Consider the following 26,337-nt stretch of genomic DNA (forward strand, 5'->3'; position numbering starts at 1 on the left):
CAGCTACAGCTCCTGCTGCAACTAATACAGCAGTTACAGCTCCCGCTGCAACGACTACTACAGCAGCAGCTACAACTATAGCTCCCGCTGCAACTACTACAGCAGCTACAGCAGCTACAGCTCCTGCTGCAACTGCTACTACAGCAGCAGCTACAACTATAGCTCCCGCTGCAACTACTACAGCAGTAGCAGCAGCTACAGCAGCAGCAACGGGTGCAGCTACAGCAGCTGCTGCAACTACTACAGCAGCAGCTACAGCAGCTGCTGCAACTACTACAGCAGCATCTACAGCAACAACGGATGCAGCTACAGCAGCAGCTGCTACAACAGCAGCTGCAACTACTACAGCAGCAACTACAGCAGCAGCTGCTGCTGCTGCAGCAGGAACAGTTACAGTCGCAGCAACGGATCCAGCTACAACAGCCGCTACAGCAACTTCTACAGCAGCTGCTATAGCAGCTACAGTAGCAGCAGTTACTACAGCTATAGTAACAGCAACTGCTGCAGCTACATCATCTACAGCTGCAGCAACTACATCAGCTACTGCAGCAGCAGCTACAGCAGCAGCTACAGCAGCAACGGATGCAACAGCAACGGATGCAACTACAGCAGCTGCTACAGCAGGAGCAGTTACAGTCGCAGCAACGGATGCAGCTGCAGCAGCAGCAGCTACAGCATCTGCAGCAGCTGCTACTACAGCAGCAGCTACAGCAACGGCTGCAGATACAGCAGCGGCTACAGCATCTACAGCTGCAGCAGCAACTACAGCAGCTACTACAGCAGCAGCTACAGCAGCATCTACAGCAGCAGCTATAGCAGCGGCTACAGCAGCAGCAACGGCTGCAGCTACAGCATCTACAGCAGCAGCAGCAGTTACAGCAGCTACTACAGCAGCAGCTGCAGCAGCAGCAACGGCTGTAGCTACAGCAGCAGCTACAGCATCTACAGCTGCAGCAGCAACTACAGCAGCTACTGCAGCAGCAGCTACAACAGCAGCTATAGCAGCGGCTACAGCATCTACAGCAACTACAGCAGCGGCTATAGCTAAAGTAGCAGCAACGGCTGCAGCTACAGCAGCGGCTACAGCATCTACAGTCGCAGCAGCAACTACAGCAGCTACTACCTGCTACAGGAGCAACGTCTGCAGTAGCAACAGCTAGTGCAACAGCGACAACAGCAGCACCTACAGCAGCAGAAGCAACAGCAGCTGCGACAAAATTCACAGCAACAGAAGCCACAACCGCTACAGCAGCAACAGCAGCAAGCTACAACAGCAACAACGGCAACAGCAGCAACAACGGCAAAAACAGCAAGAACGGCAACAGCAGCAAGCTACAACAACAACTGCAACAGCAGCAAGCTACAACAGCAACAACAGCAGCAAGCTACAACAGCAACAACGGCAATAGCAGCAAGCTACAACAGCAACAACAGCAACAACAGCAAGCTGCAACCGCAACAACAGCAACAACGGCAGCTACAACAACAGCAACAACAGCAACAACGGCAGCTACAACAACAGCTACAATAGCAACAACGGCAGCTACAACAACAACAGCTACAACAGCAACAACGGCAGCTACAACAACAACAGCAGCTACAACAACAACAACAGCAACAACAACAACAGCTACGACAACAGCAACAACAAGCTACAACAACAACAGCAGCAAGCTACAACAACAACAGCTACAACAACAACAGCAGCAACAACAGCTACAACAACCACAACAGCAGCTACAACAACAACAGCAGCTACAACAACAACAGCAGCTACAACAACAGCTACAACAACAACAGCAACAACAACAAGCTACAACAACAACAGCAAGCTACAACAACAACAGCAGCAAGCTACAACAACAGCAACAACAACAGCAACAACAACAGCAAGCTACAACAACAACAACAGCAACAACAACAACATCAACAATAAAAACAACAAGCTACAACAACAAGGTGCCGCCCCTGCAGGTGCCGCCCCTGCCACAGACGTTACCATTGAGAGGGAATATCAGCACTGTGCTGGTGGAACAAATACAGCCGAAGGATATCCCTCACCCTCACTCACTATAACCAACCATCCACTAGCCCTGTCCCTCACCCACAATAACCAACCATCCACTAGCCCTGACCCTCACCCACTATAACCAACCATCCACTAGCCCTGTCCCTCACCCACTATAACCAACCATCCACTAGCCCTCACCCACTATAACCAACCATCCACTAGCCCTCACCCTCACCCACTATAACCAACCATCCACTACCCCTCACCCTCACCCACTATAACCAACCATCCACTAGCCCTGTCCCTCACCCACTATAACCAACCATCCACTACCCCTCACCCTCACCTACTATAACCAACCATCCAGTAGCCCTCACCCACTATAACCAACCATCCACTAGCCCTCACCCTCACCCACTATAACCAACCATCCACTAGCCCCGTCCCTCTCCCTCACCCACTATAACCAACCATCCACTATCCCTCACCCTCACCCACTATAACCAACCATCCACTAGCCCTCACCCTCACCCACTATAACCAACCATCCACTAGCCCTCACCCACTATAACCAACCATCCACTCGCCCCATCCCTCACCCTCACCCACTATAACCAACAATCCACTCGCCGCATCCCTCACCCACTATAACCAACCATCCACTCACCCTCACCCACTATAACCAACCATCCACTAGCCCCATCCCTCACCCACTATAACCAACCATCCACTAGCCCCATCCCTCACCCACTATAACCAACCATCCACTATCCCCATCCCTCACCCACTATAACCAACCATCCACTAGCCCCGTCCCTCACCCACTATAACCAACCATCCACTAGCCCCGTCCCTCACCCTCACCCACTATAACCAACCATCCACTACCCCTCACCCTCACCCACTATAAACAACCATCCACTATCCCTGTCCCTAACCAGCTCACCAACCATCCACTTGCCCCATCCCTTACCAGCTAACCAACCATCCACTTCTACTTATCATACCCCCAACCGACTAATCAACCTGCCACTAGTATTAGTAGCTAGCCACACAGCCACCATTGTTAACCCTACCCCTAACCACCCAGCCACTAGTCAGAATTCAGTATTCATGCCGGAGGAACCGGATGAGCTTTGAAGCTCTTCTTGACAGATGTCGAGTCGCTTCAGTGATGCGCACGAGTATTAAGCCCTGCCCCTAGCCACCGTTCCTCCCGCTGACCTGACCCCTCACCCCGCCCACGTGACCTGTCCTCTCCCCTCTGACCGTTCTCCCGTCGGTGCCGCTGCTCTCCAAATGATGGGGCCCACAATTTTCTTGAGCGGCTATCGTTTGCGGTGGCCAGGTCGCTTCTGAAACAAGTTGAATAACCTCAGTGGGGGGATGGGGGGGGCTTTGCCTGGTAGGATGGGGATGGTTTTAGTCGTTGTATTTGTTTGTGTCTGGGTGATTTGTTTAACTTTCTTCTACTTTGCACTACTGTCGTCGTTTTTGTACTGTTTGTTGTTCGTAACGTTCTTACCCCGTGTCACCACCTGGACATCTTGTAGCCCATCGGATTCCCCCCTTCCCCCGGCCATAAATAAATTGATTCCGATTCAGCGTCGGTACCGGCGTCGTTTGCCGTGCCAGCGAGTGCAGGCCCAGGGGGATCCATGGCGGAGGCGCCGGCGTTCCTGGCGGAGGGCTCGCAGGTCGGACCGTGGCTGCCGGGGGAGCTGTGGCAGGTGCTGGGGGAGGCACCGGCGGGAGAGGGCGACCACCCACGTGAGCGCCTCCGCACACGAGGGGCTAGGGTTAGGGGCCGGGTCAGGGTGGCGCACGCCAACCATTTTAGCCGCGGCGGTTTTGAGAGCGATTCTCTTTTTTTTCTTTGTTCCTGCCACGGCGGCTCTTGCTTTGGCCACGGAAGCCTCGCCGAGCCTCGAGGGCTCTCTTTCGCGAGGGTCCTGCCAAAGCCCTCACGGCAAAGGGCGGCGTCTCAACGCACAATCCGACTCGGGCAATTTGCAGCGGAGAGCCTGGAGGAAACCCGCACACACTCGAGTTGGGAATCGAACCCAGGCGCTTATTGCCGTGAGGCGGCGAGTGTGCGCACGTATGTTGAACCCTTCGCACTGTACGTAGGCAGCCGTGCCGATCGGAGGTGCCGGTACCAACCACTATCTGTGGCAACTTAGTACAGCAACGTCATAGTGCAGGGTGGGGGAACGGGGGGGGGGGGGGTTGAGACGCGTTTAGTTTGAGTGAACCGCGGCTGGCACCGGCGCCTGGTAGTGAACTGCGGCGGCGGCGGTGGCGGCGGTGGTGGTGGTGGCAGCGTGACCCCGACGATTGCCCCATCGCCCGCGAGTGAGCGCAGGCGAAACCCACGAGGATGTGGTGGTGGTGGTGGAGTCGCTCCACCGGGTGGACGGAATCGTGGAGGCGCCGGCGGAGCCTTCATGCGGCCACCTGCACCGCCACTACCACCACCACCACCGGCGGCAGCAGCAGCAGCGCTACCGGTTCCAGCGCCGGCAGCAGACGCGGCAGGAGATCGGCGCCCAGCCGCGCGGGGATCGGCACGGCCGCCCGTCGCCGGAGGTCGGAGGTCAGCACAGTCACGTGATGGGGGACACGGGGGGGCCTGAGGGGGCCGAGGGGGCCGAGGGGGTCCCCGACGGGCAGGGAGGTGAGGGGGAGGACCCGCCGACGAGCGTGGAGGAGCACGAAGAGACGCGGCGGCAAGGCCCCGTGGGTGGCGAGCGCCCCGAGACGGCGCCGCAGTCGCAGGGGCAGACGGAGGAGGAAGGGGAGGAGGAGGAGGAGGGGGAGGAGGAGGGGGAGGAGGGGGAGGAGAAGGAGGGGGAGGAGGAAGGGGAGGAGGAGGAGGAGGGGGAGGAGGAGGAGGAGGGGGAGGAGGAGGGGGAGGAGGGGGAGGAGGAGAAGGAGCGCGTCGACGGAGAGCGCCGGGCCACCGTGCCAGGGGACGCTGCGGCGACGCGGGGGGACATCGACGGCGCTGAGGGAGACCCCCGGGGGCGCACCGCGGAGACCCCCGGGATCGCCGTGGGGGAGCGCGGGGGGTGGGATCATGGCGCCCCGGCCGAGGGGCCGGGGGTCCCGGAGGAGGGGCCGGAGGACGCGTGCGGCCTCCGCGGGCCTCACCGCTCGCTCCAGAGCCGCCCGTTACGCGTGGGAGCGGCGCCGCCGACCGGCGCGACGGCGCTCGCCAGCAGGCCGTTCAGGTGCCGCTCCCGGCCGCACCCTTCCCGTGACCAAACGCGTCTCGTTGCGGTCCGGCACGCGCACTGATGCGCTCGTGTGCGTGCGTGCGTGTGTGTGTCTGTGCGTGTGCGTGTGCGCATGCGTGTGTGCGTGTGTGCATGTGTGCGTGTGTGTGTGTGTGCGTGTGCGCGTGCGTGTGTGCGTGTGCGTGCGTGCGCGTGCGCAGGTGCGGCGAGTGCGGCAAGGCCTTCGTGCAGGTGGGGCAGCTGGCGCGGCACCGGCGCATCCACACGGGGGAGCGTCCCTTCTGCTGCGCCGAGTGCGGGCGCCGCTTCACGCAGTCGGCGCACCTCAAGCAGCACGCGCGCACGCACACGGGCGAGCGGCCCTTCGCCTGCGCCGAGTGCGGCAAGCGCTTCGCGCAGTCGTGCCAGCTGGGCGTGCACCGGCGCTCGCACACGGGCGAGAGGCCCTACCCGTGCGGCGACTGCGGCAAGGCGTTTTCGGGATCCTCGGCGCTGCGGCGGCACCGGCGCTCGCACACGGGCGAGCGGCCCTTCGCCTGCGCCGAGTGCGGCAAGCGCTTCGCGCGGGGCTGGCTGCTGGCGCTGCACGCGCGCACGCACACGGGCGAGCGCCCGTACGTGTGCGTCGAGTGCGGCCACGGCTTCGTGCACTCGTCGGCGTTGGCGCAGCACCGGCGCTCGCACGCCGGCGAGAAGCCGTACTCGTGCGACGAGTGCGGCAAGCGCTTCACGGCGCGCCAGCAGCTGCGCTGCCACGGGCGCGTGCACACGGGGGAGAGGCCCTTCATCTGCGGCCAGTGCGGTCGGACCTTCGCGCAATCCGCCTACCTCACCAAGCACATGCGCACGCACGCCCGCGCCGCCGACGGCGCCGCCGACGTCGCCGCCGACGTCGCCGGCGCCGCCGGGCCGCGACCCCCACGGCCGGGCGGGCCACGGCAGGAGGTCGCCGTGGCCGGCGACGGCATCGCGTGACGGCAGCACGGGCGGGGAGGCCGGGGGAGGCGCCGGCTGCGACTTCGCCGGCGGCAGAATCGGGGAAACTTGGCTCGGCCCGCTTCGGGGGTTAGGCCCAAGGACCGTGACCGTGAGCTCGCTGGGCCTTGCGCGGGCCCACCCGATGGGTCACGCCGACGGACCCGTGGCCGCGGTGCCGGACATAGCCGGGCGTTGCCGCCAAGTGCTCACCCCTTGCTGCGATGCCGGGCTTTGGGCGTCGCCAACACGCCTTATTATGTTCGTGTTTTACAGCGTGCGAGTCCGCCCGGGGGGCGGGGGGGTTCACTGCGGAGTTTGCGGACGGAGGGACGGGAAGCCCAGGGATGTTCGTGTCCAGGGATTGAGGGGACGCCCGCAAGCGGCTTGGCGCTCCCGGCCGCCACGCAGCTTACAGCGCTCACGACTCTCCATCTCGTGCATTCCACGCGGCCTACGGGTGGCGGACGCGCGCCCCCCATGAAGGACAACGGTTATTATTTAACAGAGTTCCTTCGAGGATCTCTCTCGTGCACAGCCACTTCACTCCACACTCTATCTGCCGAATGAACCCTTTCCCAGCCGTCTGCTCCGGGGATCCGGCGATGCTCCCCCCCCCCCCACCACACTTGCGGCCAGCTACATGTCCACGCAACTGCAGCGTAGGGTTGTTGTTAGCGGAGCACGTGCGTCGGGTTTTTTACCGAAAAACTTCGAATTGAGTTTTGGTCTAAGTGCGTACTGTTCCGCTGCCCAGGTGAACGACGCACAGCTGTGGCAGGGTTCCGTCGCCCCCTGGGCGAGCTTCCGTCGCGTCCGGTGCGAAACCAAATCGGTGAACGCGACGACGGCATCGCCTCGCCTCGCCGAGCCGCACGCGAGGTCCGATGCAATCCCGCGGGATGTGTGGGTTCGAAGCTGGGGGATTTCTGCGGTGCCGGCGGGGTTTGCCTGCACGGCGACAGCGGGGTTGGCCTGGGCCGGTTTACGTTTCCCAAGCGAACTGGCGAGCTTCGCATTTATTTATAAAGCAAGACGTTGTTCCACGGCTCGCGCTCGCCGTTTCCTGCCAACTGCTCGTGGGCTCGCAGCCATGGACCGGGAATCAAACTCGGCTCTGCCCCGGTGAGGTTTTGTGAATAAACGGCTCTGCCCCGGTGCCCGCGAAACGCCGTCGCCCGTCGCGATGGGTTTCGAGAGGCTCTGCGTTGTTTTCGCGAACGTCCGTCAGGTGGCGGTGCCGCCGCGTGGCGCGCGGGCGCCGTGGGTCCCCGCCACGAGGCTCGCGTCACGGTTCCGTTTCGGAATCGATTTTGTCTCTCGTCCCCAATGTCTACGGTCAACCTCCCCCCCCCCCCCACCCCCCGTGCTCGGCAGCCCCCGTCAAGCGGCGGATAGTCCACGGCTCGCAACGGCGGTCGCGAAACTTAAATTAATACCGCGGTACTCTTCGGTCCTTCCGGCAAAGTCACGTAGGTCGGGAAATAAAATAAAAGAAATACAACTAACACATCGCGACGTTTCGATGGCAACACGGGCGGGCAAGATAATCCAGCCGTGGAGCTGCTGGACCAGCGAGAGAGCTGTTAACAACAACAACGAGGAGGAGGTTATTTACGTGGCGATGGGCAAGCAGGCGGGGCCTGAGCTGGAAAGGAATTCCATCCCCGGATGCAAGCACGTCAGTTGTGTTAATGCGATCGGCATGACGTTGTTGTCGCGGCAAAGGTGAGCGACTCGATCAGGTGGGAGCCTTCTGGCCTCGCGGTCTGTTCAGAGCTCTAACAGACGTGCGGAAACCCTCCCCGCCCGTAGAGGCGGTTCAATCTGTGATTTGAAGCTTTCGTGGCTGCAGAAGCGACCCGCTCAGGTGAGGGCGACCGCTTGTGGAGCGATCGAGACGTCGCGATTAAATTTTACGTTTTGTTTTTGTTTATTTTCTTGTTCTGCTACTTACGTGTTGACTTTACCGGAAGAGCCAAAGAGTATGGATTCCTGCAGTCAAGAAAGCTTCAGATCAAGATTGACACTGTGGTGTTTGGGGTGGGGTGGGCGGCGAGGGTAAGGGGGTGGGGTGGGGTGGCGTTTGTAACGACGCGACACGGGTGGCAATTCCCGATGAAATTTATTTACCAAAGTCTTCCGGCACGCGCCGGTTTCATCGTGGCCCGGCCGGCTGCGAGCGAGCGAGCGACATTATTACAAAAAACAACGATACCAAAAGCAGCCCGGAGTGTCAACGCCAACGTCAAGCGAGCGGGGGGGGGGAAGGGGGGTGGAGGAGGGAGCGGGGGGGAAGGGGGGTGGAGGAGGGAGCGGGGGGGAAGGGGGGTGGAGGAGTAGTGTGGAGGAGGGAGCAGGGGGGGTGGAGGAGTCGTGTGGAGGAGGGAGCAGGGGGTGTGGAGGAGTAGTGTTGAGGAGGGAGCAGGGGGGGGGAAGGGGGGTGGAGGAGTAATGTGGAGGAGCGAGCAGGGGGGGGGGGGAAATCCCTGCGTGGCTTCTCCTCATTGCCCCTCGTTCTTGGAGGCTTCGTCGAAGTTTTTCTATCAAATCTGGAGGGTGGGAGGGAGGAGAGGGAGGAGAGGGAGGGGGGGAGGGAGGGAGGGGGGAGGGAGGGGAGGGAGAAGGGGGGGAGGGAAGGGGGAGAAGGGGAGGGAGGGGGGGGAGAAGGGGAGGGAGGGGGGGGAGAAGGGGAGGGAGGGGGGGGAGAAGGGGAGGGAGGGGGGGGAGAAGGGGAGGGAGGGGGGGAGAAGGGGAGGGAGGGCGGGAGAAGGGGAGGGAGGGGGGGGGGAGGGGAGGGGGGGGAGAAGGGGAGGGAGGGGGGAGAAGGGGAGGGAGGGGGGGTGAGAAGGGGAGGGAGGGGGGGTGAGAAGGGGAGGGAGGGGGGGGGAGAAGGGGAGGGAGGGGGAGGGAGGGGGAGGGAGAAGGGGAGGGAGGGGGAGGGAGAAGGGGAGGGAGGGGGGGGGGGGAGAAGGGGAGGGAGGGGGGAGGAGAAGGGGAGGGAGGGGGGAGAAGGGGAGGGAGGGGGGGTGAGAAGGGGAGGGAGGGGGGGAGAAGGGGAGGGAGGGGGGAGAAGGGGAGGGAGGGAGAAGGGGAGGGGGGAGAAGGGGAGGGGGGGGAGAAGGGGAGGGAGGGGGGGGGAGAAGGGGAGGGAGGGGGGGGGAGAAGGGGAGGGAGGGGGGGGGAGAAGGGGAGGGAGGGGGGGGGAGAAGGGGAGGGAGGGGGGGGGAGAAGGGGAGGGAGGGGGGGGGAGAAGGGGAGGGAGGGGGGGGGAGAAGGGGAGGGAGGGGGGGGGAGAAGGGGAGGGAGGGGGGGGGAGAAGGGGAGGGAGGGGGGGGGGAGAAGGGGAGGGAGGGGGGGGAGAAAGGGAGGGAGGGGGGGAGAAGGGGAGGGAGGGGGGGGAGAAGGGGAGGGGGGGGGAGAAGGGGAGGGAGGGGGGGAGAAGGGGAGGGAGGGGGGGGAGAGGGGAGGGAGGGGGGGAGAAGGGGAGGGAGGGCGGGAGAAGGGGAGGGAGGGGGGGGGGGGAGAAGGGGAGGGAGGGGGGGGGGGAGAAGGGGAGGGAGGGGGGGGGGGAGAAGGGGAGGGAGGGGGGGGGGAGAAGGGGAGGGAGGGGGGAGAAGGGGAGGGAGGGGGGTGAGAAGGGAGGGAGGGGGGGTGAGAAGGGGAGGGAGGGGGGGGAGAAGGGGAGGGAGGGGGAGGGAGGGGGAGGAGAAGGGGAGGGAGGGGGGGGGGAGAAGGGAGGGAGGGGGGAGAAGGGGAGGGAGGGGGGGTGAGAAGGGGAGGGAGGGGGGGTGAGAAGGGGAGGGAGGGGGGGTGAGAAGGGGAGGGAGGGGGGGAGAAGGGGAGGGAGGGGGGGAGAAGGGGAGGGAGGGGGGGGAGAAGGGGAGGGGGGGAGAAGGGGAGGGGGGGGAGAAGGGGAGGGAGGGGGGGAGAAGGGGAGGGAGGGGGGAGAAGGGGAGGGAGGGGGGAGAAGGGGAGGGAGGGGGGGGAGAAGGGGAGGGAGGGGGGGGGAGAAGGGGAGGGAGGGGGGGGAGAAGGGGAGGGAGGGGGGAGAGGGAGGGAGGGGGGAGAGGGGGGAGGAGGAGGGAGGGGGCCTGTCGGCCCCCCCCTGTGAGGCTTATCGCAGCAGAGTAACAACACGTCGTGTTATTGGTGCACCAGTCCTCGTGCTCTTGCTGTCGTCAGTTTTGTGCTGCAGTTCTGCCTGCACTGGTGCAGTGGCTATGATATGTTGACTACCTCGCCTGGTGTACAGGAGGTCGTGGGTTCGATCCCGACCCTGACAATGCCTGCGGCTGCTGCTGCTGTGTATATTTGGAGTTTGCGGCGTCTCTCTCTCGCCGTGGTCGCGTGGATTTTTCTCCGGGTCCTCCGTTTTGTCCCTCCGCGTTTTATAATCAACGTCACGCATCTCGAGTCATTTGGCTCCTGCTATAAATGTCCCCGTGATGACGAGCCGGCTCCTGACCGCTCCTGACAGAGAGCTGCATCGCTCAGCGGGGCCCTTACAATACATAAATAAATAAAGAGTCCACAGCTTTAGTTTATCTTCTTTGGTTCTTTCGGTAAAGTCACGTAAAATGAGAATAAAATAATAAATTGATAAAATAACACAATAATATTCTCACGACGTTTCGGCCACAACACAAGCGGCCTTCATCAGGTGAAGGGGCGAGACTGTCCTACCAGACCTACCAGACAGTCTCGCCCCTTCACCTGATGAAGGCCGCTTGTGTTGTGGCCGAAACGTCGTGAGAATATTATTGTGTTATTTTATTTTATCAATTTATTATTTTATTCTCATTCTACGTGACTTTACCGAAAGAACCAAAGAAGATGAATCATTGCAGTCACGAAAGCTTTAAATTGAAGCTTTAGTTTAGTCATATGTCCCGGGCGTTCGGACGTCATACAGAGCTGTACTCTACCTGGAACCTCTTCCTCCACGCACACCTCCAAAGGATTTGAGTCGACAGGCTCTGCACTCACGCGCACGCACGCACGCATGCACACGCACGCACACAGACACCAGCTCAAGGTAAACACGTTCGCAAATGCACAACGGGTCCTTGTGTTGTCGTACTGACCGCCCGGAGTACACACAAGGCCAGCATGGCGCCGAGGTGTCTAGGAGATGTTGACTACCTCGCCTCGTACGCAGGAGGTCTTGGGTTCGAACCCGACCCTGACAATGCCTGCTGCTGCTGCTGTATATTTGGAGTGTGCGTCTCTCTCTCTCATCATCATCACGGTGTCTAGGAGATGTTAACTACCTCGCCTGGTACGCAGGAGGTCGTGGGTTCGAACCCGACCCTGACGATGCCTGCTGCTGTATATTTGGAGTGTGCGTCTCTCTCTCATCATCATCACGGTGTCTAGGAGATGTTAACTACCTCGCCTGGTACGCAGGAGGTCGTGGGTTCGAACCCGACCCTGACAATGCCTGCTGCTACTGTATATTTGGAGTTTGTGGTGTCTCTCTCATCATCATCACGGTGGCTAGGAGATGTTAACTGCCTCGCCTGGTATACAGGAGGTCGTGGGTTCGAACCCGACCCTGACAATGCCTGCTGCTGCTGTATATTTGGAGTTTGTGGTGTCTCTCTCATCATCATCACGGTGGCTAGGAGATGTTAACTGCCTCGCCTGGTACGCAGGAGGTCGTGGATGCGACCCCGACCCTGACAATGCCTGCTGCTGCTGTATATTTGGAGTTTGTGGTGTCTCTCTCATCATCATCACGGTGGCTAGGAGATGTTAACTCCCTCGCCTGGTCTACAGGAGGTCGTGGGTTCGAACCCACGCCCCTGACAATGCCTGCTGCTGCTGTATATTTGGAGTTTGTGGTGTCTCTCTCATCATCATCACGGTGGCTAGGAGATGTTAACTGCCTCGCCTGGTACGCAGGAGGTCGTGGATGCGACCCCGACCCTGACAATGCCTGCTGCTGCTGTATATTTGGAGTTTGTGGTGTCTCTCTCATCATCATCACGGTGGCTAGGAGATGTTAACTCCCTCGCCTGGTCTACAGGAGGTCGTGGGTTCGAACCCACGCCCCTGACAATGCCTGCTGCTGCTGTATATTTGGAGTTTGTGGTGTCTCTCTCATCATCATCACGGTGGCTAGGAGATGTTAACTCCCTCGCCTGGTCTACAGGAGGTCGTGGATGCGACCCCGACCCTGACAATGCCTGCTGGTGCTGCTGTATATTTGGAGTTTGCGTCTCTCTCATCATCATCATCATCACCACAGTGGCTAGACGATGCACGTGCGCACGCAAAGACACACCCCGTGTTGTCACACTGCCGTTGGCGAAGGCCTATCGAGGCCGGCCGGCCGGCCAGCTGGCCGGCCCGGGACACTCGAAGTTCACACACACACACGGCAACGCAGCACGTGCACGCGCTCACGCTCGCACGCGCGCGCACACACCGCGCGCACGACTCCCACTACTCATTCGACCAGCCGTGTTGTACGTATATATGCGTGCGTGTGTGGACATTCTTTCGCACCGTGCGAAGCCGACCGCGCCAACCGGAGGTGCGAGGGAAGGGCAGACTTGGCGCAGAAAATTAGTTCCAAAGAAATGTGTTTGTCGACCCAGATGGCGGTGCAAAAGCGTGTGGCTCCGGTGGCTAACACGGGCAGGAGGAGCGTTCCCCGAGACGGGCCCCACAAGGGCGCGTCCGAAAGCGCCGCGGATTTTCGGGCGACCACCGTCTCCGTTCGATGGCCTAGCAGCCAAACGCCGCGGCCGCTGCCAGGGCGGCCGGAGTTTGCGTGAAAGGTCGGCAAAAGGAGCCCCGGACCTCCGGTACGGTAGCGCGACCGCCCCCGCACGCCGCCGCCGCACGCCGCCGCCCACCTCTGGCGGCGTGCGGTGGCGCCGCGGCGAGCCTGCGTAGGCCCGAGAGGCTCCCGACGGCCATCTGGTTGAGCACGGCGGGCAGCATGTCGCTCAGGTGGCGGCTCTCGGCGTGGCCCGACACGGCAAACGTGTTGGCGCCGATCGTGGCCTGCACCTTGGGGTTGTTGAAGTGGAGCACCATGCCGTCCTCCCTGAACATGTTCACCTGGGCACGGCGGGGCACGGCGGGGCGGGCACGGGTGAGCGAGCGGTGCAGGTGAACGAGCGGTGCAGGTGAGCGAGCGAGCGGTGCGGGTGAACGAGCGAGCGGTGCAGGTGAACGAGCGGTGCAGGTGAACGAGCGAGCGGTGCGGGTGAACGAGCGGTGCAGGTGAACGAGCGGTGCAGGTGAACGAGCGGTGCAGGTGAACGAGCGAGCGAGCGGTGCAGGTGAAGGAGCGAGCGAGGGGACGCAGCCGAGCAGTCTGGAATCCAGAAGGCCGCCCCTGGTTAATGCCGTGGTGAGTACACGTGAGAGTCTATACACGTGTGTGTACACGTGTGTGTGTACACGTGTGTGTGTGTACACGTGTGTGTGTACACGTGTGAGTGTGTGTACACGTGTGTGTGTGTACACGTGACAGTGTGTACACGTGCGTGTGTGTACATGTGCGTGTGTGTACACGTGTCTGTGTGTGTGTACACGTGACAGTGTGTACACGTGTGTGTGTGTACACGTGTGTGTGTGTACACGTGTGTGTGTGTGTACACGTGTCTGTGTGTACACGTGTGTGTGTGTGTGCGACAAGCGGTAGTGTAGTGGTTAACAGCGCAACGCTGCGCTAGGAATCCGGCGACCTGAGTTCGATTCCCGCTCACGGCCAACACCACCGGTGACGACTATTGTAACCGGTCCCGGGCCTCCCCTAGGTCGACTCGGCCTCAAATGAGTCACCTGGTGCGGTGTGTAGTAAACATCGCCACTGGGGAGACAAAGGCGGCCGGGCGTGGTGCTGGCCACCCACCCCCTCGTGTGCCGTGCCGGCCTTCACAGGTGCTGCTCGCTAACAGCACTTGCCCCAACAGTCTGTTAAGGCTATACGGGTGATCTTTGTCTTCGTGTGAGGTTGCTCGCTAGCTTACAGCACTTGCCCCAACATTCTGTTACAGGCTACACGGGTGATCTTTGTCTTTGTGTAAGGTTGCTCGCTAACAGCACTTGCCCCTACAATCTGTTACAGGCTACACGGGTGATCTTTGTCTTTGTGTGAGGTTGCTCGCTAACAGCACTTGCCCCTACAGTCTGTTGCAGGCTACACGGGTGATCTTTGTCTTTGTGTGAGGTTGCTCGCTAACAGCACTTGCCCCAACATTCTGTTACAGGCTACACGGGGGATCTTTGTCTTTGTGTGAGGTTGCTCGCTAACAGCACTTGCCCCAACAGTCTGTTACAGGCTACACGGGTGATCTTTGTCTTGGTGTGAGGTTGCTCGCTAACAGCACTTGCCCCAACACTCTGTTACAGGCTACACAGGTGATCTTTGTCTTTGTGTGAGGTTGCTCGCTAACAGCACTTGCCCCAACAGTCTGTTACAGGCTACACGGGTGATCTTTGTCTTGGTGTGAGGTTGCTCGCTAACAGCACTTGCCCCAACAGTCTGTTACAGGCTACACAGGTGATCTTTGTCTTTGTGTGAGGTTGCTCGCTAACAGCACTTGCCCCAACACTCTGTTACAGGCTACACGTGGGGTGGACGCTCGCTGGGGATTCCCCTGACGTCATTCCGCGTCACGGTCCAAAATTTGGCAAATTCGAAAATCACACCGCTAATTACTCAATTCCACAGCAGCAAGGATCTGAGTGAGAAGGTGGGTGCCACGGTGGCTAGGAGATGTTGACTACCTCGCCTGGCCTACAGGAGGTCGTGGGCTCCATCCCCCACCCTGACAATACCTGCTGCTGCTGTATTTTTTGAGTCTGCGTCTCTCTCATCATCATCACGGTGGCTATGAGATGTTGACTACCTCGCCTGGTATACAGCAGGTCGTGGGTTCCATCCCCAACCCTGACAATGCCTGCTGCTGCTGTATATATTTTGGAGTCTGCTTCTCTCTCTCCCCGTGGTCGCGTGGATTTGTCTCCGGCTCCTCCGGTTTTTGCCTCCACATTGAGAATCAACATCAACCAGGCGTTTTAGAGAATTTGTCCCGATGTAAATGTCCACACGGTAATGACTCACGCTTCGTTAAGCCGTCGTTTGTGAGCGAGGTGGTGAGTGAGGTGGTGAGTGAGGTGGTAAGCGAGGTGGTGAGCGAGGTGGTGAGCGAGGTGGTGAGTGAGCTGGTGAGCGAGGCGGTGAGTGAGGTGGTGAGCGAGGCGGTGAGTGAGGTGGTGAGTGAGGTGGTGAGTGAGGCGGTGAGTGAGGTGGTGTGAGGTGGTGAGTGAGGTGGTGAGCGAGGTGGTGAGTGAGCTGGTGAGTGACGTGGTGAGCGAGGTGGCGAGTGAGGTGGTGTGCGAGGTGGTGAGTGAGGTGGTGTGCGAGGTGGTGAGTGACGTGGTGAGTGAGTTGGTGAGCGAGGTGGTGAGTGAGGTGGTGAGTGAGCTGGTGAGTGAGGTGGTGAGTGAGGTGGTGAGCGAGGTGGTGAGCGACGTGGTGAGTGAGGTGGTGAGTGAAGCGGTGAGTGAGGCGGTGAGTGAGGTGGTGAGCGAGGTGGTGAGCGAGGGTGAGCGAGGTGGTGAGTGACGTGGTGAGTGAGGTGGTGAGTGAGGTGGTGAGCGAGGTGGTGAGCGAGGTGGTTAGCGAGGTGGTGAGCGAGGTGTTGAGTGAGGTGGTGAGTGAGCTGGTGAGCGAGGTGGTGAGTGAGGTGGTGAGTGAGCTGGTGAGTGACGTGGTGAGCGAGCTGGTGAGCGAGGTGGCGAGTGAGCTGGTGAGCGGAGTGGTGAGTGAGCTGGTGAGCGAGGTGTTGAGTGAGCTGGTGAGTGACGTGGTGAGCGGAGTGGTGAGTGAGCTGGTGAGCGAGGTGGTGAGTGAGCTGGTGAGCGAGGTGGTGAGTGAGCTGGTGAGCGAGGTGGTGAGTGAGCTGGTGAGTGAGGTGGTGAGTGACGTAGTGAGTGACGTGGTGAGTGAGGTGGTGAGTGAGGTGGTGAGTGAGGTGGTGAGTGAGGTGGTGAGTGACATAGTGAGTGACGTGGTGAGCGGAGTGGTGAGTGAGCTGGTGAGCGAGGTGGCGAGTGAGCTGGTGAGCGGAGTGGTGAGCGAGGTGGTGAGTGACGTGGTGAGTGCGCTGGTGAGCGAGGTGGCGAGCGAGCTGGTGAGCGGAGTGGTGAGTGAGCTGGTGAGCGGAGTGGTCCTCACCTCCTCGATGCCGGTGATGTTGTTCACGGAGAGCTTCTTGAGGGAGCTCTGCAGCTTCCTGTCGTCGGCAGGGGCCGTGCGGTGAACAATCTTCCTCTTGCGGCGTGCGGTGCCCTGTGTCACGGTGAGTGTCACAGTGAGTGTTACAGTGAGTGTCACACACAGTGAGTGTTACAGTGAGTGTTACAGTGAGTGTCACAGTGAGTGTCACGGTGAGTGTTACAGTGAGTGTTACAGTGAGTGTTACACATGGTGAGTGTTACAGTGAGTGTCACAGTGAGTGTTACACACAGTGAGTGTTACAGTGAGTGTTACAGTGAGTGTCACGGTGAGTGTTACAGTGAGTGTTACACAAAGTGAGTGTTACACACGGTGAGTGTTACAGTGAGTGTTACAGTGAGTGTCACAGTGAGTGTTACAGTGAGTGTCACGGTGAGTGTTACAGTGAGTGTCACACACAGTGAGTGTTACAGTGAGTGTTACACACAGTGAGTGTTACACACAGTGAGTGTTACAGTGAGTGTTACACACGGTGAGTGTTACACACAGTGAGTGTCACAGTGAGTGTTACAGTGAGTGTTACAGTGAGTGTTACAGTGAGTGTCACACACAGTGAGTGTCACAGTGAGTGTCGCGGTGAACAATCTTCCTCTTGCGGCGTGCGGTGCCCTGTGTCACAGTGAGTGTCACAGTGAGTGTCACAGTGAGTGTTACACACAGTGAGTGTTACAGTGAGTGTTACAGTGAGTGTCACAGTGAGTGTCACAGTGAGTGTTACAGTGAGTGTCACGGTGTCACAGTGAGTGTTACAGTGAGTGTCACAGTGAGTGTTACACACAGTGAGTGTTGCAGTGAGTGTCACGGTGAGTGTTATAGTGAGTGTCACAGTGAGTGTTACACACAGTGAGTGTTACACACAGTGAGTGTTACAGTGAGTGTTACAGTGAGTGTCACAGTGAGTGTTACACACAGTGAGTGTTACACACAGTGAGTGTTACAGTGAGTGTTACACACGGTGAGTGTTACACACAGTGAGTGTTACAGTGAGTGTCACAGTGAGTGTCACAGTGAGTGTCACGGTGAGTGTTACAGTGAGTGTCACACACAGTGAGTGTTACAGTGAGTGTTACACACAGTGAGTGTTACACACAGTGAGTGTTACAGTGAGTGTTACACACGGTGAGTGTTACACACAGTGAGTGTTACACACAGTGAGTGTCACAGTGAGTGTTACAGTGAGTGTTACAGTGAGTGTTACAGTGAGTGTCACACACAGTGAGTGTCACAGTGAGTGTCGCGGTGAACAATCTTCCTCTTGCGGCGTGCGGTGCCCTGTGTCACAGTGAGTGTCACAGTGAGTGTCACAGTGAGTGTTACACACAGTGAGTGTTACAGTGAGTGTCACAGTGAGTGTCACAGTGAGTGTTACAGTGAGTGTCACGGTGTCACAGTGAGTGTTACAGTGAGTGTCACAGTGAGTGTTACACACAGTGAGTGTTGCAGTGAGTGTCACGGTGAGTGTTATAGTGAGTGTCACAGTGAGTGTTACACACAGTGAGTGTTACACACAGTGAGTGTTACAGTGAGTGTTACAGTGAGTGTCACAGTGAGTGTTACACACAGTGAGTGTTACACACAGTGAGTGTTACACACAGTGAGTGTTACAGTGAGTGTTACACACGGTGAGTGTTACACACAGTGAGTGTTACAGTGAGTGTCACAGTGAGTGTCACAGTGAGTGTCACACACAGTGAGTGTTACAGTGAGTGTCACAGTGAGTGTCACACACAGTGAGTGTCACAGTGAGTGTTACACACAGTGAGTGTTACAGTGAGTGTCACAGTGAGTGTTACAGTGAGTGTTACACACAGTGAGTGTTACAGTGAGTGTCACAGTGAGTGTTACACACAGTGAGTGTTACAGTGAGTGTCACAGTGAGTGTCACAGTGAGTGTTACACACAGTGAGTGTTACAGTGAGTGTCACAGTGAGTGTTACACACAGTGAGTGTTACAGTGAGTGTCACAGTGAGTGTTACAGTGAGTGTTACAGTGAGTGTCACAGTGAGTGTTACACACAGTGAGTGTCACAGTGAGTGTCACAGTGAGTGTTACACACAGTGAGTGTTACACACAGTGAGTGTCACACACAGTGAGTGTTACAGTGAGTGTTACAGTGAGTGTTACACACAGTGAGTGTTACACACAGTGAGTGTCACAGTGAGTGTTACACACAGTGAGTGTTACAGTGAGTGTCACGGTGAACAATCTTCCTCTTGCGGCGTGCGGTGCCCTGTGTCACAGTGAGTGTCACAGTGAGTGTCACAGTGAGTGTTACACACAGTGAGTGTTACAGTGAGTGTTACAGTGAGTGTTACACACAGTGAGTGTCACGGTGTCACAGTGAGTGTTACAGTGAGTGTCACAGTGAGTGTTACACACAGTGAGTGTTGCAGTGAGTGTCACGGTGAGTGTTACAGTGAGTGTCACAGTGAGTGTTACACACAGTGAGTGTTACAGTGAGTGTCACAGTGAGTGTTACACACAGTGAGTGTTACAGTGAGTGTTACAGTGAGTGTCACAGTGAGTGTTACACACAGTGAGTGTCACAGTGAGTGTCACACACAGTGAGTGTTACAGTGAGTGTTACACACAGTGAGTGTTACAGTGAGTGTTACACACAGTGAGTGTTACAGTGAGTGTTACACACAGTGAGTGTTACAGTGAGTGTTACAGTGAGTGTTACACACAGTGAGTGTTACACACAGTGAGTGTTACAGTGAGTGTTACACACAGTGAGTGTTACACACAGTGAGTGTCACAGTGAGTGTCACAGTGAGTGTTACAGTGAGTGTTACAGTGAGTGTTACACACAGTGAGTGTTACAGTGAGTGTTACACACAGTGAGTGTTACACACAGTGAGTGTCACAGTGAGTGTTACACACAGTGAGTGTTACAGTGAGTGTCACGGTGAACAATCTTCCTCTTGCGGCGTGCGGTGCCCTGTGTCACAGTGAGTGTCACAGTGAGTGTCACAGTGAGTGTTACACACAGTGAGTGTTACACACAGTGAGTGTCACAGTGAGTGTTACAGTGAGTGTTACACACAGTGAGTGTCACAGTGAGTGTCACACACAGTGAGTGATACAGTGAGTGTTACAGTGAGTGTCACAGTGAGTGTCACAGTGAGTGTTACAGTGAGTGTCACGGTGTCACAGTGAGTGTTACAGTGAGTGTCACAGTGAGTGTTACACACAGTGAGTGTTGCAGTGAGTGTCACGGTGAGTGTTACAGTGAGTGTCACAGTGAGTGTTACACAGTGAGTGTTACACACAGTGAGTGTTACAGTGAGTGTTACAGTGAGTGTCACAGTGAGTGTTACACACAGTGAGTGTTACAGTGAGTGTCACACACAGTGAGTGTTACAGTGAGTGTTACACACAGTGAGTGTTACAGTGAGTGTTACACACAGTGAGTGTTACAGTGAGTGTTACACACGGTGAGTGTCACGGTGAGTGTCACAGTGAGTGTCACGGTGAGTGTTACACACAGTGAGTGTCACAGTGAGTGTCACGGTGAACAATCTTCCTCTTGCGGCGTGCAGTGCCCTGTGTCACAGTGAGTGTTACAGTGAGTGTCACGGTGAGTGTTACAGTGAGTGTTACAGTGAGTGTTACACACGGTGAGTGTTACACACAGTGTCACAGTGAGTGTTACAGTGAGTGTTACACACGGTGAGTGTTACACACAGTGAGTGTCACAGTGAGTGTCACGGTGAGTGTCACAGTGAGTGTCACAATGAGTGTCACGGTGAGTGTCACAGTGAGTGTCACACACAGTGAGTTACAGTGAGTGTGACAGTGAGTGTCACGGTGAGTGTCACAGTGAGTGTCACAGTGAGTGTTACACACAGTGAGTGTCACGGTGAGTGTCACAGTGAGTGTTACAGTGAGTGTTACACACAGTGAGTGTTACAGTGAGTGTTACAGTGAGTGTTACACACAGTGAGTGTTACAGTGAGTGTTACACACAGTGAGTGTTACAGTGAGTGTCACAGTGAGTGTCACAGTGGGTGTCACACACAGTGAGTGTTACAGTGAGTGTTACACACAGTGAGTGTCACAATGAGTGTCACAGTGAGTGTCACAGTGGGTGTCACACACAGTGAGTGTCACACAAGGTGACTGTCACAGTGAGTGTCACGGTGAGTGTCACAGTGAGTGTCACAGTGGGTGTCACACACAGTGAGTGTCACACACGATGAGTGTCACGGTGAGTGTCACACACGGTGAGTGTTACAGTGAGTGTCACACACAGTGAGTGTCACAGTGAGTGTCACACACGGTGAGTGTCACAGTGAGTGTCACAGTGAGTGTCACACACAATGGGTGTCAGTGTCACAGTGAGTGTCACACACAGTGAGTGTCTCGGTGAGTGTCACAGTGAGTGTCACATTGAGTGTCACGGTGAGTGTCACAGTGAGTGTCACGGTGAGTGTCACAGTGTCACACACAATGAGTGTCAGTGTCACAGTGAGTGTCACACACAATGAGTGTCAGAGTCACAGTGAGTGTCACAGTGAGTGTCACACACAATGAGTGTCAGTGTCACAGTGAGTGTCACAGTGAGTGTCACCACTCTTTCCTCACCACACCACTCACCTTGCCACCGATACGGACTTGTGTCTGTAGCTTGGCGAGCTTCTCCTGGTTCATGATGCCTGTGAGGGCACGCGGGGGGAGGTCATCGGTCAACCCTCCATGCCTCTACCTGTGTCTCACCTGTGTCTCACCTGTGTACCACCTGTGTCTCACCTGTGTACCACCTGTGTCTCACCTGTATACCACCTGTGTCTCACCTGTGTACCACCTGTGTACCACCTGTGTCTCACCTGTGTACCACCTGTGTCTTACCTGTGTACCACCTGTGTCTCACCTGTGTCTCACCTGTGTACCACCTGTGTCTCACCTGTGTCTCACCTGTGTACCACCTGTGTACCACCTGTGTCTCACCTGTGTACCACCTGTGTACCACCTGTGTCTCACCTGTGTACCACCTGTGTACCACCTGTGTCTCACCTGTGTACCACCTGTGTCTCACCTGTGTCTCACCTGTGTACCACCTGTGTACCACCTGTGTCTCACCTGTGTACCACCTGTGTCTCACCTGTGTCTCACCTGTGTACCACCTGTGTCTCACCTGTGTACCACCTGTGTACCACCTGTGTCTCACCTGTGTACCACCTGTGTCTCACCTGTGTACCACCTGTGTCTCACCTGTCTACCACCTGTGTACCACCTGTGTCTCACCTGTGTCTCACCTGTGTACCACCTGTGTCTCACCTGTGTACCACCTGTGTACCACCTGTGTACCACCTGTGTACCACCTGTGTCTCACCTGTCCCCCCGTGTCTCACCTGTCCCCGTGTCTCCCCGTGTATCACCTGTCCCCCCGTGTCTCGCCTGTCCACGTGTCTCCCCGTGTCTCCCTGTGTCTCACCTGTCCCCGTGTCTCACCTGTCCCCATGTCTCACCTGTCCCCCCGTCTCACCTGTCCCCGTGTCTCCCCGTGTCTCACCTGTCCCCCCGTGTCTCACCTGTCCCCGTGTCTCCCCGTGTCTCACCTGTCCACGTGTCCCCCCGTGTCTCGCCTGTCCATGTGTCTCCCCGTGTCTCCCTGTGTCTCACCTGTCCACGTGTCTCACCTGTCCCCGTGTCTCCCTGTGTCTCACCTGTCCCCCCGTGTCTCACCTGTCCCCGTGTCTCCCCGTGTCTCACCTGTCCCCCGTGTCTCACCTGTCTCCGTGTCTCCCCCGTGTCTCACCTGTCCCCCCCGTGTCTCACCTGTCCCCGTGTCTCACCTGTCCCCCCGTGTCTCCCCCGTGTCTCACCCGTGTCTCACCTGTCCCCCGTGTCCCTCCGTGTCTCACCTGTCCCCGTGTCTCACCTGTCCCAGTCTCACCTGTCTCCGTGTCTCCCCGTGTCTCACCTGTCCCCGTGTCTCACCTGTCCCCGAGTCTCACCTGTCTCCGTGTCTCCCCGTGTCTCACCTGTCCCCGTGTCTCACCTGTCCCCCGTGTCTCACCTGTCCCCCGTGTCTCACCTGTCCCCGAGTCTCACCTGTCTCCCGTGTCTCACCTGTCCCCGTGTCTCACCTGTCCCCGAGTCTCACCTGTCTCCCGTGTCTCACCTGTCCCCGTGTCTCACCTGTCCCCGTGTCTCACCTGTCCCCCCGTGTCTCCCCCGTGTCTCACCTGTCCCCGTGTCTCACCTGTCCCCCCGTGTCTCACCTGTCCCCCCGTGTCTCACCTGTCCCCGTGTCTCACCTGTCTCTGTGTCTCACCTGTCCCCCGTGTCTCACCTGTCCCCGTGTCTCACCTGTCCCTCGTGTCTCACCTGTCCCCGTGTCTCACCTGTCCCCGTGTCTCACCTGTCCCCCCGTGTCTCACCTGTCCCCCCGTGTCTCACCTGTCCCCCCGTGTCTCACCTGTCCCCCCGTGTCTCCCCCGTGTCTCACCTGTCCCCGTGTCTCACCTGTCCCCCCGTGTCTCACCTGTCCCCGTGTCCCTCCGTGTCTCACCTGTCCCCGTGTCTCACCTGTCCCAGTCTCACCTGTCTCCGTGTCTCCCCGTGTCTCACCTGTCCCCGTGTCTCACCTGTCCCCGAGTCTCACCTGTCTCCGTGTCTCCCCGTGTCTCACCTGTCCCCGTGTCTCACCTGTCCCCCGTGTCTCACCTGTCCCCCGTGTCTCACCTGTCCCCGAGTCTCACCTGTCTCCCGTGTCTCACCTGTCCCCGTGTCTCACCTGTCCCCCCGTGTCTCCCCCGTGTCTCACCTGTCCCCGTGTCTCACCTGTCCCCCCGTGTCTCACCTGTCCCCCCGTGTCTCACCTGTCCCCGTGTCTCACCTGTCTCTGTGTCTCACCTGTCCCCCGTGTCTCACCTGTCCCCGTGTCTCACCTGTCCCTCGTGTCTCACCTGTCCCCGTGTCTCACCTGTCCCCGTGTCTCACCTGTCCCCCCGTGTCTCACCTGTCCCCCCGTGTCTCACCTGTCCCCCCGTGTCTCACCTGTCCCCCCGTGTCTCCCCCGTGTCTCACCTGTCCCCGTGTCTCACCTGTCCCCGTGTCTCACCTGTCCACGTGTCTCACCTGTCCCCGAGTCTCACCTGTCCCCCCGTGTCTCCCCCGTGTCTCCCCCGTGTCTCACCTGTCCACGTGTCTCACCTGTCCCCCCGTGTCTCCCCCGTGTCTCACCTGTCCCCGAGTCTCACCTGTCCCCGTGTCTCACCTGTCCCTGTGTCTCACCTGTCCCCGTGTCTCGCCTGTCCCCGTGTCTCACCTGTCCCCGTGTCTCACCTGTCTCCGTGTCTCCCCGTGTCTCACCTGTCCCCGTGTCTCACCTGTCCCCCGTGTCTCACCTGTCCCCGAGTCTCACCTGTCCCCGTGTCTCACCTGTCCCCGTGTCTCACCTGTCCCCGAGTATCACCTGTCCCCGAGTCTCACCTGTCTCCGTGTCTCCCCCGTGTCTCACCTGTCCCCGTGTCTCACCTGTCCCCCCGTGTCTCCCCCGTGTCTCACCTGTCCCCGAGTCTCACCTGTCCCCGTGTCTCACCTGTCTCCGTGTCTCCCCCGTGTCTCACCTGTCCCCCCCGTGTCTCACCTGTCCCCGTGTCTCACCTGTCCCCCCGTGTCTCCCCCGTGTCTCACCCGTGTCTCACCTGTCCCCCGTGTCTCCCCCGTGTCTCACCTGTCCCCGTGTCTCACCTGTCCCCCCGTGTCTCCCCCGCGTCTCACCTGCCCACGTCGGGCGTTGAATGGCGGAACGCCGCGTGACCCTCTTCCCCGAGTCTCGCGAGACCGCGCGCAGATCTCGCGGCCACGTGCTCGACGCGCCCCCACTCCACCCCACCACGTGGGCAGCGCTGGCACGAGCAACACGTGATCTATCCACTGCTGGTGGGACGGGGTAAAGGCGCAGCGCCGCAATTTCTTCATCTTAGACGGGGTGTTTGGCCTCGTTTAACACGTGGGCTTTCGCGATCAAGATCAAAGGGATAATAATAAAAACACATAATAGTTACATAATAGCATTATTACATAAGAGCATACTATTATGTAATCGTATTATTATTTTTTATTTCTACGTGACTTTATCGAAAAAAAACATAGAGTAATTCCTGCAGTCGCGAAAGCACCAAATCAAGTTTAAGATCAAAGGGCCTCGCGTGAATGCGCATGCGTAATGTACGCCTGATGAAGCTGGTTGTGATTACAGGCGAAACGTCGTACACAGATTCTAGATGTTGTGGCTTGGCTCTCCAACACACCGGTGTGCTTTACTAGTATACTACACTATACACTACACTATACACTACACTACTATACACTACACTATACACTACACTATACACTACACTGTACACTACACTATACACTACACTATACACTACACTACACACTAGTGCTGTACTAGTATACTACACTATACACTACACTATACACTGCACTATACACTACACTATACACTACACTATATACTACACTACACTACATACTAGTGCTGTACTAGTATACTACACTATACACTACACTATACACTAGTGATGTACCAGTATACTATACTATACACTACACTATACACTAGTGCTGTACTAGTACACTACACTATACACTACACTACATACTAGTGCTGTACTAGTATAATACACTATACACTACACTACACAATACACTACACTACATACTAGTGCTGTACTAGTACACTACACTATACACTACACTACACACTACACTACACTGCATACTAGTGCTGTACTAGTATACACACTATACACTACACTATACACTACACTACATACTAGTGCTGTAATAGTACACTACACTATACACTACACTATACACTACATTGCACACTAGTGCTGTACTAGTATATTATACTATATACTACACTATACACTACACTATACACTACACTACATACTGGTGCTGTACTAGTATACTACACCATACACTACACTATATACTATACACTACACTACATACTGGTGCTGTACTAGTACACTACACTATACACTACACTACACACTAGTGCTGTACTAGTATACTACACTATACACTACACTATACACTACATACTAGTGCTGTACTAGTATACTACACTATACACTACACACTACACTACACTATACACTACACTACATACTAGTGCTGTACTAGTATACTACACTATACACTACACACTACACTATACACTACACTATACACTATACTAAACACTACACTATGCACTACACTATACACTGCACTACATACTAGTGCTGTACTAGTATATTACACTATACACTGCACTAAATACTACACTATACACTACACTATACACTAGTGCTGTACTAGTATATTACACTATACACTACACTGTATACTGGTGCTGTACTAGTATACTACACTATACACTACACTATACACTACACACTATATACTACACTATACACTACACTATACACTACACTGCATACTAGTGCAATACTAGTATACTACACTATACACTACACTATACACTACACTACATACTAGTGCTGTACTAGTATACTACACTATATCTTACACTATACACTACACTATACACTACACTATATAATGGTGCTGTACTAGTATACTACACTATATACTACACTATTCACTACACTATACACTACACTATACACTACACTATATACTGGTGCTGTGCTAGTATACTACACTATACACTACACTATACACTACACTACATACTGGTGCTTTACTAGTATACTACACTATATACTGCACTACACACTACACTACACTATACACTACACTATACACTACACTATACTGGTGCTGTACTAGTATACTACACTATACACTACACTATATACTACACTATACACTA

General features: G+C 57.0%; 2 protein-coding genes across 7 annotated transcripts in view; one reads left to right on the forward strand and one right to left on the reverse strand.

Annotated features, from left to right (window-relative positions):
* The first annotated feature begins 1,820 nt into the window (after positions 1 to 1,820).
* LOC142925124 (uncharacterized) lies at positions 1,821 to 8,156 on the forward strand. The gene is made up of 5 exons (XM_076068011.1): positions 1,821 to 1,959; positions 3,647 to 3,781; positions 4,377 to 4,750; positions 4,859 to 5,244; positions 5,451 to 8,156. Exons 2-5 carry the CDS (start codon positions 3,670 to 3,672, stop codon positions 6,223 to 6,225), a joined length of 1,647 nt encoding a protein of 548 aa, XP_075924126.1. The 5' UTR covers positions 1,821 to 1,959; positions 3,647 to 3,669; the 3' UTR covers positions 6,226 to 8,156.
* A 177-nt stretch (positions 8,157 to 8,333) lies between these two features.
* LOC142916564 (transcription factor BTF3 homolog 4-like) overlaps positions 8,334 to 26,337 on the reverse strand; it is a 162,472-nt gene continuing 144,468 nt past the window's right edge. Inside the window, exons 2-7 of one of the 6 annotated variants that reach the window (XM_076062158.1) lie at positions 24,222 to 24,377; positions 21,090 to 21,148; positions 16,430 to 16,543; positions 13,092 to 13,299; positions 11,154 to 11,204; positions 8,334 to 8,777 (exon numbers count right to left, since the gene is read on the reverse strand). In XM_076062158.1, the coding sequence (XP_075918273.1) occupies positions 8,425 to 8,777; positions 11,154 to 11,204; positions 13,092 to 13,299; positions 16,430 to 16,543; positions 21,090 to 21,148; positions 24,222 to 24,377 (941 nt within the window). In that variant the 3' untranslated portion in view covers positions 8,334 to 8,424. Of the gene's footprint in view, positions 8,778 to 11,153; positions 11,205 to 13,091; positions 13,300 to 16,429; positions 16,544 to 21,089; positions 21,149 to 22,288; positions 22,320 to 24,174; positions 24,378 to 26,337 lie in introns of those variants that run through there. The other 5 variants (XM_076061766.1, XM_076062913.1, XM_076062432.1 and 2 more) reach the window with 5 other exon arrangements.

Source organism: Petromyzon marinus, chromosome 1 (assembly GCF_048934315.1).
Source record: "Petromyzon marinus isolate PM22_M1 ecotype Great Lakes invasive population chromosome 1, UKy_Petmar_22M1.pri1.0, whole genome shotgun sequence".
In the NCBI taxonomy this organism is placed as follows: Eukaryota; Metazoa; Chordata; class Hyperoartia; order Petromyzontiformes; family Petromyzontidae; genus Petromyzon; species Petromyzon marinus.